Source organism: Camelina sativa, chromosome 12 (assembly GCF_030686135.1).
Source record: "Camelina sativa cultivar CO46 ecotype springtype chromosome 12, ASM3068613v1".
In the NCBI taxonomy this organism is placed as follows: Eukaryota; Viridiplantae; Streptophyta; class Magnoliopsida; order Brassicales; family Brassicaceae; genus Camelina; species Camelina sativa.
This window is the reverse complement of record NC_141891.1, coordinates 30,231,107-30,245,576: the sequence shown is the minus strand read 5'-3', so window position 1 is coordinate 30,245,576 and position 14,470 is coordinate 30,231,107. Positions and strand designations below refer to the sequence as shown.

The window sequence follows — 14,470 nt, the reverse complement described above, 5'->3', positions numbered from 1 at the left end:
ATGATATTTTTCATAGCTTAGTTACGGTCGACATTGCGTTTGTAAAATATTTTCTCAGTATCACAAAGAATAATTTTCTAGGATTTTTTCTTGTATCACCTAGATTGATTTTCTGTAAATTTTTATTAATTAATGGTAAAAAATGTAAATTTCAAAAATCATTAAATAAAAAATATAAGTTTGATGAATTACCCGGGTTCAGGATGGATCTTGGAAGGTGGGTGACTCTTTTGCAGGTGCAAGATGACTTTGTGCAGTGGCTCAAGGTGCGTCGCCAATGATGGGAGCCACTAACTTCTGACGTAGTCTCTCTCCCTTGCATGTAGAAGTGGAAGCCTTTATATGGGCTATGCGGTGTATGATCGGACATGATTACCGCGATGTGGCTTTCTTCACAGTGCTCCGATTTGTTGAAGATGGTGTCTTCACCTGCCGACTGGCCGGCTTTCTCCCCATACTTTGAAGATATCAAGACCGACAAGGAGGAGTTTTCATCTTTCTCTTTATTTCTTATTTCCAGAAATGCTAATGTCACTGATGATTCTTTGACACGCCAGTACATCTCCGCAACATGTTTTGTATGTAAATTTTCCCACCTAATTGGCTCATTTGAGCTGATCCTTTTATTGACAAAAAAAAAAATTGATGAATTACTATTAGTTATTAAATATGAGAAATGTGTTATTATAAACAAATAATGTATTTATACTTAAATATTAAATGTTTTTCTTAATTTATGTGAAAATCTTTAAACATCATCATAGAATGGGATCTAATATAAGTTGTGGTTATATAAGGTCTTGACAAGCTAAATTGTAAAATTCTGGAATTAGTGTTTTCGAGAACTTCTAAGCCATGTTGCTTTAAGATTTATGAGTCTTTTATATATATCGACATTTTAAATGTTGAGCTCCTAACTGAAATTTTTCAAAATTCTTTTTCCAATTATGTGTAGGCATAGGGAATTAATGCCTTGGTCACATGACTTTCGGTAATATACGCTGCATCATGTCCAACCAAGTGTGTCTGACTTCTCCATTTCTGCAATTTCTTCTCCAAGTGCTGTTCACATATTCTCATGTTTGTTAACGTCAAGTTTTCGTTAGACTTTTAAGCAAAAATGAAAAGAAAGGCCGATTATGTATTGATCCGTTTGACTGTAGGCTGTAGCCATCATTGTCGAGCTAAGAAGCCTGTGATACCCTAACCATTTACAATGTGATGATATATTGATTAATTTGCTATTATTTGGGCTTCTTTTAATTTTCATTTACATATTTTAAATATAAGTTACTTATAATGGTAAACAGTTTTTAGATCTTAAGTACTATCTATTTTGACCAAAACAAATACCAAAATATAACTAAATTTGCAACGAACACCCATGGAGACAAAACATGTACTAATTATATTATACTTTACTTAAAATATAAAAAATAGAATTCATAACTGTTTGAATAAAATCAGAAGACAGTTACTACATCAAACTTAACAAAGTACTTTTATAACACATGAACTTTTAAAACAAATTCAGACAATTTTTTTGACATTACTTTGTCTCAAGTTCACAATTTTGTTTTTTTATTAACAAAAAATTGAATTCAAAAGAAGAATTTCCCAAAAAACAAACATCCCTGAAAAGAAAAAAGAAATTGTAAAATACTAGATTTTAACCCGCGGTACACCGCGTGCATATAATAATTATTATTATTTATATTTTATATTGTGGCTGTTTGTTAAATATTAGATGTTTTGTAAATAGACGAATAACTAAATTTTTCGACCGTTTGTGCGGCTAAATGTTTATATTAATTTTTTAACCCGTAATACACTTCATGACTATTTGTTTGTTATCTTTAGTTTATTTTGTTTAGTGTTTGAGATTCTATTTTGATTTTTAATTATGATACCAAAAAAAATAAGAGATCTAAATACATAATAAGTAATTTATACGTTGTGATTAAGTCATATTTTTCTAATGATTTAATTATTTTATACAATCTTAGTTAAATCAAATTGATTTTATATGTCAAATATTCTGATATTAGTAGTGTTGACAAATAATAAAATAAGGATTTAACATGTGTTAGCACAAATTAAATAATATTTTATTAATTTCAACATGTCCTCTTTATAACCCATCTACTATATAATCATACTATATAGTATTTATTTTTTTAATTATACATATTCGTAATATTTTAAAATTTTATTAAGTTTATATATATTAATTATAATATTTAAATAAATGTGAATCAAAGTTTTTCTTACGTTAAACTCACAGGTTTTGAAAAACAAAATGGAAATCAAATTGTTATTTATTCGTTTGCAAATGATTCAGAAATAAAATATTTTCAAAACACAATAGAGGTGTAGTTTAAATATATCATAGTTTCTGTTTCTATATTAATTGCTGTAGTTTTTTAGTTGGAATGTAATGTAAAATATTTAGAAAACAAAATTTGAACTAATGCTATCTTGTGTTCCTCAACTTTAGTTCTACTGAGAATTTGGTCCGATTTCAGCATTCTGACTCATTCAAATTCTTCGAAAAGGTTTTTCACCAACCCTAATTTTCTTTCTCCATCTCAAGTAACTTTCGTGTTTCTCACGACATTCTTTTGGTATTACTACAAGTCTACAATACAAGAGCTTGCTTTCAGTCCTCCGGGTGTCATTAGAATAAAAGAGACTGAAAGCATAAGGCCTCAAGTCCATGACGAAAAAGCAATTATGAAACAAGGCCCATTTGATCTCAGTCCCTCTCGCCAATATAAGAGGACAAAAGCAGAGAATCTTGCTCTGCAACACAAGGACACAAATGAAAAACCGATGCAGAGGGCAAAGATAGGAAAACCAGCTGGCTCTCCCACAATCGTACTATCTAACCGTTTTGATCCTATCCTATCAGAAGAGAGTAGCTAGATGCTAGACAAAGTGTAAGCCGATCCAACACTGGGTATAGATTGTTCCATTGCTAGTATAAATATAAGCATCTTGTATCCATAGTAAGGCAATCGATGGAAATCCAGTAAAGCATCATTCACTAACTTTCTTCTTCTTCTTCATTTATTCACAGAGCCTTCTTCTTTGGCCTAGCCTTCAAGAAATTGACAGAGGATACAATTTCGGCAGAAACACATGTTTTGAGATGGATTTAGTTGGATACAGGACGCTCATAAAGCACTTCTTCTTTGCTTACAAATGCTTTATTTTAGGATGCAATATTTTACGGGTTGGGATGCAGAAAGAGCCACAAAGGTAACTAAGAGTAGTTGAACTGGCACAAATATAAATCAATCAACCACACAACTTGTTTTATAAACAAGTCTTATATATTTTTTTGGTCTACGAACTCTTGTGTTCAAAACAATAAATCAGTGAACAAATTGTTGACTTAAGTTTGAAGTTAACTTGAGGGATAGGCTACACTAATCCTATTAGAGTTATGATTCTAAAGAGATAAGGATCAAATAAGTTAGGAGTTATCTAAATTTATGTAGTTTCCTAGTAGGATTAGGTTTGGTGTTTTACTATATATATGTGTCGAGGCATGACACAATGACTTAGTGGTTTTTGAGAGAAAGAGAGATTGAGGGTTTAAGTTTTGAGAGAATTTTCTTAAACTAATAAAAGTGAGTTTATACTTTTGCAATCTTGAGTTCTTTAAAACCATATTCAAATTTTAGATTTGGTATCAGAGCTATGGGAGATATCGTCGAAGCAGCAAAGATGGTGGAAGGAGGAGGATCCTCTTCTCTTAAATGTCACATATATGTTTTTGTTCTTATTGACGACCATTCTAGATATATGTGGACAATTCTCTTGAAAGAGATGATGGTCGAGGAATGCCTGTGGGACAATTCTCTTGAAAGAGATGATGGTTGAGGAATGCCTGTGGGACAATTCTAGATATATGTGGACAATTCTCTTGAAAGAGATTGATCAATTGGTGGCAACTTGTCCTGTGGGAAGGTTGTTAAAGGGTGAGGACCAGGGTTCGAGGAATGCCTGGCGCACCAATAACCTACTGTGGATTTGGATGAATAGTTCCATTTGCCTAGTGAGGGATTAGGATCGATCCCCTGCAGGGCCAGCTTGGGGTCCGTTGGGGCGGCTAGAGGTGGGCTAGTGGGGTCCGCGGAACGGGTTGTCACACTCAGACAGAGGGTTTTGAAGTAAGAGGCTCAGAGGACAAGGTTTACAAGTTGAATAAAGCCTTTTATGTTTTAAAACAAGCACCAAGGGCTTGGAATGATAAGCTAAATCAAATTCTCAAGGATCTGCAGTTTAAGAGGTGTACGAAAGAGCCATCGGTTTATTGGAAAAGGGTGCATCAAGGTTTTATTGTTGTCGCAGTGTATGTCGATGATCTGTTTGTGTCAGGAACATATATAAAAGTCTTAGAGGATTTTAAAAAGGAGATGGCATCTAAATTTGAGATGAGTGATCTCAGAAGATTAACCTACTATCTTGGGATTGAGGTATGTCAGCATCAAGGAGGAATTACGCTAAGCCAAGGTTGTTATGCTTTGAAAAATTTGGAAGAAGCAGGAATGAAAGATTGTAATATGGTTCATACGCCCATGGATGAGGGATTGAAATTATCAAAGTCTCCAAAAGAAAAGGATATAGATGCGACTAAGTATATGAAAACTGTTGGATGTTTTCGTTATTTGCTTCAAACAAGGCCGGATTTGTCATATTGTGTTTGTGTGCTAAGTCGATATATGCAGAATCCGAAGGAGTCATATGGTGCAGCGATGAAGCAGTGCTTGAGGTACTTGCGAGGAACAACAACATTTAGACTGACGTTTGCAAGATCAATTTCACCAAAAGTTTCAACCGAGCTAGTTGGTTACAGTGACAGCAGTCACAATGTGGATCCAGTCGATGGCAAGAGCACGACTGGTCATGTTTTCTATCTAGGAGGAAGCCTGATCACTTGGTGCTCGCAAAAGCAAGACACGATGGCGTTATCTTCCTGTGAAGCTGAGTTCATGGCCGGCACCGAAGCTGCGAGACAGGCAATTTGGCTTCAAGACTTTCTCGGAGAGATCACCGAGTTACCATGTGGAAAAGTGGTTATTCGAATAGATAACCAATCTGCCATTGCATTAACCAAGAACCCAGTTTTCCATGGGAGGAGCAAGCACATACACACAAGGTACCATTTTATTAGAGAATGTGTTGAGAGGGGGCTTGTGGAAGTTGAGCATGTACCAGGAGAAGAACAGAAGGCGGATATATTAACAAAACCTCTTGGAAGGATCAAGTTTAAGGAGATGAGGGAGCTCATTGGAATGAGAGACTTGGCTGGAGTTAACTTTAAGCTTAGGAGGGAAAATGTTGACTTAAGTTTGAAGTTAACTTGAGGGATAAGCTACACTAATCCTATTAGAGTTATGATTCTAAAGAGATAAGGGTCAAATAAGTTAGGAGTTATCTAAACTTATGTAGTTTCCTAGTAGGATCAGGTTTGGTGTTTTACTATATATATGTGTCGAGGCGTGACACAATGATGTAGTGGTTTTTGAGAGAAAGAAAGATTGAGAGCTTAAGTTTTGAGAGAAATTTCTTAAATTAATAAAAGTGAGTTTATACTTTTGCCATCTTGAGTTTGTTAAAACCATATTCAAATTCTAGACAAATATTAAAATTGGTTGCACGATATGTATAATCTACATTGCTTCTAGACTGATACAAAATACGGATTCCTAATTACTATTCCGTGGTATGCGTACTTAATAATAATTAATAAACGTTTAAAAGCTGAAAAAGTTTGATGTTATTAAAAAAATATTGAGGCCTAAGAAACTCGTACACAGCCATAAGTGATAAATGTTGACACATTGAATATACAAAAAACTTTTTCACTGGTGTATGAAAAATGTCTCTCCAATTCATTTATTTAACATTTTCATTACTCAACTAGATTCCCACTAGACGCAACTAAACGCTTTCCCAATCCTCAAAACAATCATCGCACCATTTGCGTTTTTGGCCCAAACTGGCGAAATCGCCATCTTTGGTACTTCCAAACTGAATCCAACTACATCATCGTGAAAAAGATAATATTCAAGAATCTCATGTGTATGCATGAGCATGCTTGTCAAGAAACGCCTTGTCAAGCTTACACTTGAATCAGCAGCTGCGTACCTCTCTATGAGATCCACCACTTCCGCTCTCAAAATCTCCTCTCTTGTTGCTCTGTTATAGTCGCACATGTAATACAAAACCCCAATTGCGTAATTCACCTGTTCGGAAAAAAAAAAACAATTTTGAGTTTCCATTTAAACACCAGAGAGACATTAATAAGGCGAGAAACTCATGTGGACTCACAGTGTTCCGTACAGTACTTGATAAACATTTGATTATAAGAAGAATTCCATCAGCCTCGACAATTGTAGCAACATTTTTTGGGTCTGCACAAGAAGAGAAAAGAGCACTTGGTTTGATGATCAGTAAGGTGCAGTTATGGCAATAACAAGAAACAGTTTAGAATCAGAGAGTATATTTGTATATTCCAGGCTCTTTACCAGCACATGCGTTGCATAATCCTCCTATTCCAAATTCCACAAGCTTTTCATTTGGCTCTGTCAGACAGTCTATGAATAGTTCCAAGACATTTAGCTGCTCGAGTACACCATTAACATTTTCATCATGAAGAGAAGAACAAAGTGTTGGATATTTTATCTGGGTTCCATGGCACCATGTTGATAGTGTACTTGAACTTACCTAACGTAAAATAGTGAAGTTGTAAGGGTCATATGCGAAATTCCCCAAGTTTGCTACAATTTTCTCCTTTGTATCTGCAGGTGCAATGCAAAAACAATAATTGTGTCAAAATAACTTAACAAAACTAAGTGAAAAAACCAGAGATATACTAAATTAGGCTAGCTAAATCAATAGTCAAACAGAAGCATTTGAAAGTGATGACAGCAATTTGCCATAAGGCAGAAGTATCGATAATGTAGGACAATCTACAGAACTCAAAATTTCAAAATAAGAGTTAAATTGCCAATCTCATTTCTAGGTTTGCACATGCTATGATATGTGCAATGTTGACTGAAGTTAGATATGTGCCGATACAGTAATGTTTAACACAAACCACCGTATCTTCTATTTTAAGTACCCTAATGTTCCATATGAGCCACACACACACACACACACACACACACAATCCTTATAAATCATATATGCAAATCAGCAATGCGTATAGACTCAAACATTTCACGCAAAAACAAATGTCAACAGATATATTAATCACAAGAAAGCACCAAAGCCAGAGATATACTACTAGATTAGGGTCATATACTAAATCTATAATCCAATATAAGCATTTGGAAGTGAGCAATCTTCCACTAAGACAAAGTGAGGACAAAAACTTGACATTAAGGCAGGAGTATTGATAATGTTGGACAAACTACACAACTCAAAATAAGCGTTAAACTGCTAAGTCTTATTGCTAAGTTTGCACATGCTATGAAGCCTACTATCATATATCGTCATTCATACCTAGGTTCCCTAACAATCCATATGAAGCCGCACAGAGTCCTCAAGAAACACAAGAAAGCACCAAAGCCAGTCTTATGCAACAATACTTTCGAAATGTTCAAACAAAAACATGAATCCATACTTGTTATGGGGGAAAAAAGCCATAAAAATCCTCAACTTATCATTTTCGTTGAATTAAATCCCGAACTTTGTATATGGTGAAATATATATTGAACTCTCCATTGACGTTACGATAAAACCTCGAACTTGTGTTGACCAGGCCAATTTGAGCATCACGTTAACTCACTAAACGGAGGAAATAAACGCGGTTCAGTCTCTGTTAGTATTACCCGTTAGCAATTAAACACTGTCGTTTTAAACAAAACAAAAACCCCCAAATTCGATTCATATATCTCAGAACCCTAAAAATTGAAATCCCCCAAATTCGATTCCTCTCTTTTTCTTCTTCGATTCTTTTCCAATCTTCTCACAGTGTCGCAATTCTGATTTATTCATTATGAGTTCTAGCTCTGAGACATCGGTGATTCTCGGTGATCGTGGAGTGCCATTGAAGTGTGGATGTGGATTAAGTGTAATGAAATTTACATCAAAAACCCAAGATAATCCTGGCCGACCGTTCTTCCGTTGCATCAGCAAACGAGATGCAAGCTCATGGACAAGCAAGCGAGATGTAAGCTGAAGCTGATGGTTTTTTATGTTGATTATGTGTGTTATGGTGCTAATGTTGTTTATTTATGCATTAGGGTCACTTGTTTAAGTGGGTTGAGGATGCTGTCTATGAGGAAGTTGAAGATGCATTACCAAAACTAGGAATCTTGGCAAATGAGATTGTCAAAGCCAAAACTGAGATAAATGACCTCAATGCTGCTATGCAAGAGTTGAAAGAAGATGCAATGCAAAGGAAAAGAGACATCTACAAGCTTAATATGTTGTGGAAAATGTGTTTTATGTGGCTTTGTGTAATGACAGTTTTCATTGTCTACTTAGTGGTTGTTAAAGTTAAACAACCCAAGCTTGTTCTCGGTTATTAGTTTTTTTTAGTTGTATGTTGGTTTGTATGATTGGTAATGAAATCAGTTTGTTTCGTTTCAAAGAGTTATGGTTCATTCATAATAAAAGAGTTACTAACAACAAAAGAGACATCCTTCATGGTCTGAAAACAACAAAAAAACATAACTCATGGTCCTAAAACACACCAAAACATAGAGTTACTAACAACAAAAGAGACATCCTTCATGGTCTGAAAACAACAAAAAAACATAACTCATGGTCCTAAAACACACCAAAATATTCCATGCCATCATACATCCTAACTTGAGCATTGAAACCATGATGCCCAACCTCCTGACGCTTGTTGCCTCTGTGGTTGTTGTTGTTCCCACTGTGTTGTTGGCGGCATTGGTGTTGTCCTACGTGTTTGACTTTGTGGTGCTGCCATCGGTGATCCTTGAGAGGGTTGTGATTGTCGTGTTGGCATATGTGATCCTTGAGAGGGTTGTGATCCTTGTATCGGTTCCCATTGGTTTGGTTGTGGTTGCGATTCTCCTTGTGATTGTGATTGTGCTTGTCCTTGTCCAAACAAAGCATTCCTTGGTTCCTAGTTCAATATATTATGAGTATGACCTTACTTATTGTGTTAAGAACCAAATATAAAACGAGAAATTTACAAAATATGACAAACCTGGTCCTTCCTAGGTCGACCTCTTGGCCTTTTAGGTTGATCTGCAACACTTGGGTTTGAACAAGATAACCTATTGTGACCCTCTTGTTTGCAATTTGAACATGTCATGACTCTACCTTGTCGTGATAATTTGGTGGTGCTTGATGAGGCAGTTTCAAACCTTCCCTTCCTCCTAGCATGGTTAGGAGGTCTACCACGATTGCCTTTTCTCCATGGTGGTGGCAAAACTCCTAATCTATTCATCCTAGGCCACTATGACTGGCCTTGAACAGGCGCAATACCATCTTCATAAGTTTTTTGCCACATTTTTGTTGTGTACCAGTCGACAACATAATCTTCAACCTTTTGCTTTTTTGCTATGATAACAGAAGCAGCATGGACGCATGGGATTCCAATCATCTGCCACTTAATGCATCCACATGTATGATCATTCATATCTACACAGTAAGTATCATCATGCAACTCTACCTCGTGTCTATCGTTCCTAGCCATGCTTCTTATGCAAAACTGTGACCCTTCTATCATTTTTTCTATCTCCAAATGTGCTCTCTTCGTGAATCTTGTCTTTAATCTGCCAGCTATAATATGCCTCTTCTGATTTCTCACCATACATTGTCTCCTAATATCCTCAAGCATTTCTAGCAAAGGCTTCCTCCTAGCTTGACGTATGGTTCTATTAAATGATTCACTCAAGTTGTTCAAGTTATCATTGCAACATGTACCTACTCTGAAAAAAGCTCTAGACCATGTCTCTGGTTTAGTCTTTAATAAAGAAGCAAAAGCACCTGGATTATATTTCTGCAATGCTGCCATATTTGCATTATATTTTCCAATGGTGTAGCTACGAGCAATCTTCCAAAATAGACGTTGCAGTTCCAAATTGTGACTATCCCTCTTCCAATTCTCCATAATATGCTTAGCACACTGACGATGTTCTGCTTGGGGGAGAATGGTATGAATAGCTTTCACAAGACCTTGCAAAACAAATAAACTTAGATAAAATTCTCAATAATATATGAACACAAAAAACACATCAAGCAGAAATATACTTACCGATTGCTTGTCAGATATTATAGCAATTTTGCTTCCATCCTCAAGACCCAAACTCCTAGAGAGCAACCTCATAAACCAGTCCCAATTGTCATCATTCTCAATCTCAACCACTGCCCAAGCAACTGGTACTATCCTATTGTCTCCATCTCTTCCAACTGCAGCTAATAGATGTCCCTTTATATCCTATTTCAAGAAAGCACCATCTATTCCTAATATTGGTCTACATGTTTCCTTCCATGCATCTTTTTGTGATTTAAAACACACAAATAAACGATAAAACCGTTGCAAGCTTCCTATTGTTGGCCCTGGAATTGTCTCAATCTCAAAGATTGACCCTTCATTTGATCTGAGAATTTCAGCTTGATAATCCCAAATCCGTGAAAAGTGTTCTTGATGACTAGCACTCGCTTCATGCCTAAGTTTTGATTTTGCCTTTGAGCATTGTTCTTCACTAACTTCCAGGTTGTACTCTCTCTTAATCTCTGCCTTCATCTCATGTGCGGTGATCTTTGGGTTCTTTCTTAACCTCTCTGAAAATAACCAAGCTATTGTTCCTCTCTTTAACATATGACTGTAACCAGACCTCACACATCTATGCTTACCCTCATATCGATTGATTTGCATCTTGTGTTTCTTCTTATCATAAGCACAGTAGCATCTCCATAGACACTTACCATCCTCGTCAACATAAGTACATTTTGCTCCAAGCTTCAAAGATTGCGATCTATATAGCTTAATGTCGTATCTAGTTTTAAGAGAGTACCTCAAAACAGCAAGCTTGAAATCATTTGGAGAACTAAACGTTTCCCCCAAATGCAACATCTCTTCAGCATCTTCAGGTTCGACATGATTATCGCCATCAACATTGTCTTCATCTTCACTATCTGATACACGATCTGGAATCTTCTCCTCATCCCAAATATCATCTCCACTATCCACATCAGTCAAGTCTTCCTCGTCTCTCGCATCCTCTCCAAACTGATTTGCCATGTCTTCGCAAATAATTTCTTCTAAACCAACACAATTTCTATCTGATTTGCCAGTATCTTCATACCCAATACCATCACAATCATCGTCGCCTACGACCTCACAATCATCCTCACTAACTTCCTCACGGTTTTTATCCCCAGCAGTATCACCACCGAACACAACAAGAGCATTACCTTCACCATTAGTCACTTCGGGAGCAGCCACTTCGGGATCAGCCAATTCGGGATCAACCAATTCGGGATCAACCCTCTTTCGTTTAGAACGACGCTTAGAAGGCTTCTTTTTATTCACCATCACTTAACGATTTAGAAGAAGAATTGAAGAATGGAAGAGGAACTAAGAAGAAATAGAGAGGAATCGAAGAAGAAAAAGAGAGGAATCGAAGAATAAGAAGGGAGAAATTGAATTTGGGGGTTTTCAATTTTTAGGGTTCTAAGATATGTGAATCGAATTTGGGGGTTTTGTTTTGTATAAAACGACAGTGTTTAATTGCTAACGGGTAATACTAACGGAGGCTAAACCGCGTTTATTTCCTCCGTTTAGTGAGTTAACGTGATGCTCAAATTGGCCTGGTCAACACAAGTTCGAGGTTTTATCGTAACGTCAACGGAGAGTTCAATATATATTTCACCATATACAAAATTCGGGATTTAATTCAACGAAAATGATAAGTTGAGGATTTTTATGGCTTTTTTCCCCTTGTTATGGTCTACTACGAAAAAAAAACTAGTACATCATAGCAACCTTGAACGGTTGCATTCTGAAACTGACTCACAAGCTCCTGCAATTTTTTTAAAAAAAAAAAGAAGAAGAAGGCAAAAACTCAGCTCCAACAAAAATGCTACTTTAGATTCATTGGCACAGAGATTACAATCTCAGAAACATTAAACCAAACCTGTAGAAAGGTGTTCCATGTTTACCAATACGTTCTTCTTGTCTTTCCTTATTTGTAAACATTCCTTCTCACTCCTTTATTTTCTGCAATTACAAAATCAAAGCCTACAGAAAACCACAAACTATGAGAATCGCAAAGAGAAACAGAATCATCTAATACTAATGAGAATCTAACAAAATAAATAAATCAGAATCGATTCAAATTTCAAAAAAAACACCGTCCGTTATGACACCACCACGTCGTCTCGGGACACGGTGAAGCAAGGCGGCAAGGCTCCGGCGATGCACGGCCGAGAACTATAAGCAAAATTTGTTAGACCCATAACGCTTACAAGACTGGGCCGTCTTAAACTGGCCCAATTCTGACTTATCCAACTTGAGATAAAATAAACCCGTGATTGAAAAGCAAATATCACACATATGTTTATGCATTACTTGTCAGCGTTGTGTTTACATGGTTCATCATTAATATATACAGTATAATTTTGAAAGTTTTAAAGTAATATCATATGGTAAAAAATATTTTCGTCACAAATTATGTTATCTAGCTCAATTAGCATATTTTGTCATGAATTTTCAATCATTCGGTTTCATTTTTGAATTTGACTTTTTTGGATATAAAACAAAGTAAAAAGTATCAAACCCTTTCTCAAATAGTTAGGTTCAATTCACACATACCATACCAGATATTTCTTTTTCTTCCCTAAGTTTCGACTATTGAGAAATATCTCGATTGAAAAAAACCATCACATGTAATAACTCGATTTAAGTAATAATATCTTCTGTATTTTGTCAATGCTTCAGTAATATCTATTGATTTGAATAGAGTCGGTTAATGATACGAAACGTATCACGTATGTGTTTCAATAAAGATTATGTTTATTAGAAAAAAAAAAGAAAAAAAAAGCAACAAAAATACATGAACCAAGAACTTCTTAGTGGCCACTACACCAGTATTTTTACTAGTAGAATTTTTTTATAAGAATATTTTAGATTCGTAAGATCTGAAATAATAATGTAAAATTTTATAATAACGAAAAAAAGATAAAAGGAAAAAAAAAAACATAAACCCGACGATAGCTTAAAACACCACCGAACGAGAAACGAGTGGGCAAGAATTATTTGGTAATTAATAAATAATCGAGTGGCGTACAATTACAAACCAAGCATGATCCCTATCCTTCTTCTTCTCTCTCTCTCTTACCGTAACTCAACGCCACGTGTCTGACTTTTGGAACAACCCAGAGGACAACACTTTTTGTGCTGACTAGACCCAAAAAGTGCAAACCAAAAGCTATGTTTTTTTTTCTCTCTTTCATTTTGGGACAAATTTTCTAATTTGGATAATTGGTTTTTTTTTGTATGACTTGCAAAGATATTTATATTTTACAATTTTTGTCCTTCACATAAAATACCTATTTAAATTTTGGATTGAAGCTGACGGCTACTGAATTTTAAATATCTCTTTCTTCTTTCAAAACAACGCTCGTGTATGTTTTCATTTCGCTACTCGCTTTCTTTGCCACATACTTTGGTCAAAAAAGAGAGCACTCTAAGAATATATAATTATGATCTGTCATTAAACCTAATCTCATTCCTGATAACTTTTTAGGTTCCTAGTCTTTAAGTTCTTGGTTCTAATTATTTATTGCCCTGCTGAAATAAATGAACAATGAAAATGACATAAACATAATTTGCATTAACTAGATATAATACAGTCAATGTTTTTGAAATACTCAAACATATATATATATATATAATAATTTATAAATAATTGTTCAAAATATTGTAACTTTGAACATGAGACTTTTCTTGTTTAAGAGGGAGATGTCTTATAAAAAAATAGATATACAAATTAGAAATTTAATCGATGATGTAATTAAATTGCACTTAAATTTTTTTTAGTTACTATAAAACACTAAATATTATTAGTTTCGAATAAATATAACTAAAATTATAGATAATTTTTAATCAAATGATATTTTAAATAGATATTTTTGTATAATTTAATTAGCTTATGTGTCATAAAAGAGAATTCTTTCAAAATTGTACAAAGTGAAAGAAAATGTGGGACTTCATTTGGATGATCACTGATAATGATGAGAAGATTAACACTTTTAATGAACCATTATTTAACTAAAGAGATAGATAGAGAAACAGTCATACTATAAATATATTTATTTATTTATTCAAATTTTAAATATGTTTTTTATATAAAAATTATAATTTTGATTGAGATTTGATTTTTTTTGTTTGTTAAAAATTATAAAAATAATACTATGGGAAAAATAGAATCCTATATTCGAATCCAAACTTTATATATGAAATCCACTT

General features: G+C 34.8%; 1 protein-coding gene, 1 long non-coding RNA gene and 1 pseudogene across 3 annotated transcripts; 1 reads left to right on the top strand and 2 right to left on the bottom strand.

Annotated features, from left to right (window-relative positions):
- Positions 1 to 6,345: 6,345 nt before the first annotated feature.
- On the bottom strand, positions 6,346 to 6,814 carry LOC109127996 (uncharacterized). The gene is made up of 3 exons (XR_015574141.1): positions 6,739 to 6,814; positions 6,540 to 6,633; positions 6,346 to 6,425 (listed from the first exon to the last, which is right to left on the bottom strand). It is a non-coding gene; the product is annotated as an uncharacterized LOC109127996 (long non-coding RNA).
- Positions 6,815 to 7,947: 1,133 nt separating this feature from the next.
- On the top strand, positions 7,948 to 8,576 carry LOC147931115 (uncharacterized protein At1g43920, Chloroplastic-like). Its single transcript, XM_087477929.1, has 2 exons — positions 7,948 to 8,188; positions 8,262 to 8,576. Exons 1-2 carry the CDS (start codon positions 8,015 to 8,017, stop codon positions 8,547 to 8,549), a joined length of 462 nt encoding a protein of 153 aa, XP_087334055.1. The 5' UTR covers positions 7,948 to 8,014; the 3' UTR covers positions 8,550 to 8,576.
- A 92-nt stretch (positions 8,577 to 8,668) lies between these two features.
- On the bottom strand, positions 8,669 to 12,576 carry LOC147931114 (uncharacterized; annotated as a pseudogene). The gene is made up of 4 exons (XR_015574140.1): positions 12,138 to 12,576; positions 10,249 to 12,023; positions 9,200 to 10,173; positions 8,669 to 9,115 (listed from the first exon to the last, which is right to left on the bottom strand). The product of XR_015574140.1 is annotated as an uncharacterized LOC147931114 (transcript).
- Between the last annotated feature and the right edge of the window lie 1,894 nt (positions 12,577 to 14,470).

Bases quoted from the DNA above. Each gene is read 5' to 3' on its own strand.
- LOC147931115 (XM_087477929.1), top strand. From the start codon at position 8,015: ATGAGTTCTAGCTCTGAGACATCGGTGATTCTCGGTGATCGTGGAGTG. The intron at 8,189-8,261 runs GTAAGCTGAAGC...TTTATGCATTAG, and splicing joins CATGGACAAGCAAGCGAGAT to GGTCACTTGTTTAAGTGGGT.